This window comes from Bison bison, unplaced genomic scaffold, assembly GCF_000754665.1.
Source record: "Bison bison bison isolate TAMUID 2011002044 unplaced genomic scaffold, Bison_UMD1.0 scf7180017851357, whole genome shotgun sequence".
In the NCBI taxonomy this organism is placed as follows: Eukaryota; Metazoa; Chordata; class Mammalia; order Artiodactyla; family Bovidae; genus Bison; species Bison bison.
In genome coordinates this window covers 36,826-39,351 of record NW_011481930.1, presented here as the reverse complement: position 1 = coordinate 39,351, position 2,526 = coordinate 36,826, and the positions used below count along the sequence as shown (strand labels likewise).

At 46.4% G+C, this 2,526-nt stretch overlaps 1 protein-coding gene across 1 annotated transcript in view; it reads left to right on the top strand.

Annotated features, from left to right (window-relative positions):
- LOC104996291 (cationic amino acid transporter 3-like) overlaps positions 1-2,526 on the top strand; it is a 15,792-nt gene that overhangs the window by 10,459 nt on the left and 2,807 nt on the right. Inside the window, exon 4 of the mRNA XM_010850512.1 lies at positions 2,116-2,302. Within this exon, the coding sequence (XP_010848814.1) occupies positions 2,116-2,302 (187 nt within the window). The remainder of the gene's footprint in view (positions 1-2,115; positions 2,303-2,526) is intronic.

The following is a 2,526-nucleotide window of genomic DNA, read 5'->3' as shown; positions in this document are numbered from 1 at the left end:
GGCCTGTCCTGTGTGTTGTCTGGGCTCTGCTATGCAGAGTTTGGGGCCCGGGTACCAGGCTCCAGTTCTGCATATCTCTACAGCTACATTACCATGGGACAACTCTGCGCCTTCATCACTGGCTGGAACCTCATCCTGTCCTTGGTCATCGGTGAGTGGATGGATCAGAGGAGAGTGTGGGGCTTAAGATCAGGTTCTAGGTGGTGGGGTTTAGGTCTTCACTCTTTCATGAGAATTTGATTATCCACCTTGTAGGGGGAAGTGGATAATTGTGGCAGGAAAACTCCACAACTTCATTGTTCTCAGCTCTCCCCTGCTTTCCTTAACTGATGGACCAAGAGCCCACAAGGAAAGGGGACTCTAGGCAGTGGCCAAGAGGGAGGCATGACCCACGGGCTCATCCCCTCACCATACTGAAGTCTCTGCTCAACTGTTTCTTTCATGGAATTTTCCTTTACATCTGATTTAATATTTCAATCCACACCTTCCAGCCCTCCTGGTTCCAACTTCCTATTATGTTTTCTTACATAACATTAATCTCCTCCTAGCATATTAAATAGTTGATTTATTTTGTGAATCATCTGGGTCTTCCCATGCCAACTCATGAAAAGAAACTCTTTGAGGTCACGTATTTTGTTTGAGTTCCTCCAAAACAAAATATAGCCCATGGCCCATACTAGGAATTGGTTTATGTTTGTCAGTGAATGTTCCTTCTTCTGCCACTGCAGGCACCGCCTGTATAGCCCGGGGCTGGAGCTCCGCCTTGGACAGCCTGACTGGGAACCACATCTCTCAGGGGTTACAGGGAACTCTCTCTCTGCATGTGCCTTACTTCCTGCCCACCTATGCAGACTTTGTCGCCCTGGGCCTGGTGTTGCTGCTCACAGGTGAGAGGGGATGATGGGATGGGAAAAGTCGGGTGCAGAGCAGAAGCTGAGGTGAGAAAGGCTTGGGGTGGCAAAATGATGGAGAATGAGGACTGGAAAATAGGGTCTGTGATATGAAAGACAAGAAGGCAAGACATTCCCATTGTTGGTACCTCTGACAGTTGGGGCTTGATCATTCATAGGTGTGGGGGTGTGCAATTTGGGTTTTTTAGAAAAACTCATCATTCATTGGATGTTGAGTAGCAACTCTGAACTTTACTCACTAGATACCAGTGACACACACCTCCTAAACTGTGAAAATCATGATGTCCCCAGACACTGTCAAATGTCACTTGGCATACAAAGTCAACCCCAGCTGAAAATCATTTATTGAGATCTTATTGAGAGTGGAACTATAAAGAAGGCTAAGTGCTGAAGAATTGATGCTTTTGAACTGTGGTGTTGGAGAAGACACTTGAGAGTCCCTTGGACTGCAAGGAGATCTAACCAGTCCATCCTAAAGGAGATAAGTCCTGGGTGTTCACTGGAGGACTGATGTTGAAGCTGAAACTCCAATACTTTGGCCACCTGATGTGAAGAGCTGACTCATTTGAAAAGACCCTGATGCTGGGAAAGATTGAAGGTGGGAGGAGAAGGGGACGACAGAGGATGAGATGGTTGGATAGCATCACCGACTCAATGGACATGAGTTTGGGTAAACTCTGGGAGTTGGTGATGGACAGGGAGGCCTGGCGTGCTGCGGTTCATGGGGTCGCAAAGAGTTGGACACGACTGAGTGACTGAACTGAACTGATTGAGACCTTACAAAGATGTATTTTTAATTGAGAAGACAATAACATAGCATAAATTAAACAAACTATTTTCCCCAGCTTTATTTAGCTATAAATGCAACACTGTACAAATTTAAGCTGATGTTTGGTAGATTTGGATTTAACATGACAATTTGGTAGAGGTATATGTTGTGAGATGATTGTCACAGTAAGAAATTAATGACCTTAAAATGTACAGGTCAGTGGGACTTAGTACACTCACAATGTTAGGTAACAGTCACCTTCACCTGGTTCCAAATATGTTTGTCACCCGGAAAGGAAACACCGTACCCACTGAGCAGTCACTGTCCATTCGCCCACCACCACCACTAACTCCATAACCCTGACAACCACTAGTCTGCTTTCTGTGACTATGGATTTAGCTGTTTTGGATGTCTCGTATTCCATCTTTCCCACAGGAGTACTGGTCCTGGGAGCTCGTGAGTCGACCCTGGTTAACAAAGTGTTCACAGTCATCAACATTTTGGTTCTCAGCTTTATCATCCTCTCTGGCTTCATTAAAGGAGACCTGCACAATTGGGAGCTCACAGAACAGGACTACAAAATGAACGCATCTGGATCCACTGACATTTATAGTTTGGAACGGTGCTCTTGGCCATAGCAATGCTTGGGGGAGGTGGTGCAGAGCCAGAAATATGAAGACTAAAAGACCAGGGCTTCCCTGGCGGCTCAGTGGTAAAGAATCTGCCTGCCAATGCCAGAGACCTGAGTTCGATCCCTGGGTTGGGAAGATCCCCTAGAGAAGGAAATGGCAACCCACTCTGGTATTCTTGCCTGGGATATCCTATGGACAGAGGAGCTTAGAGGGC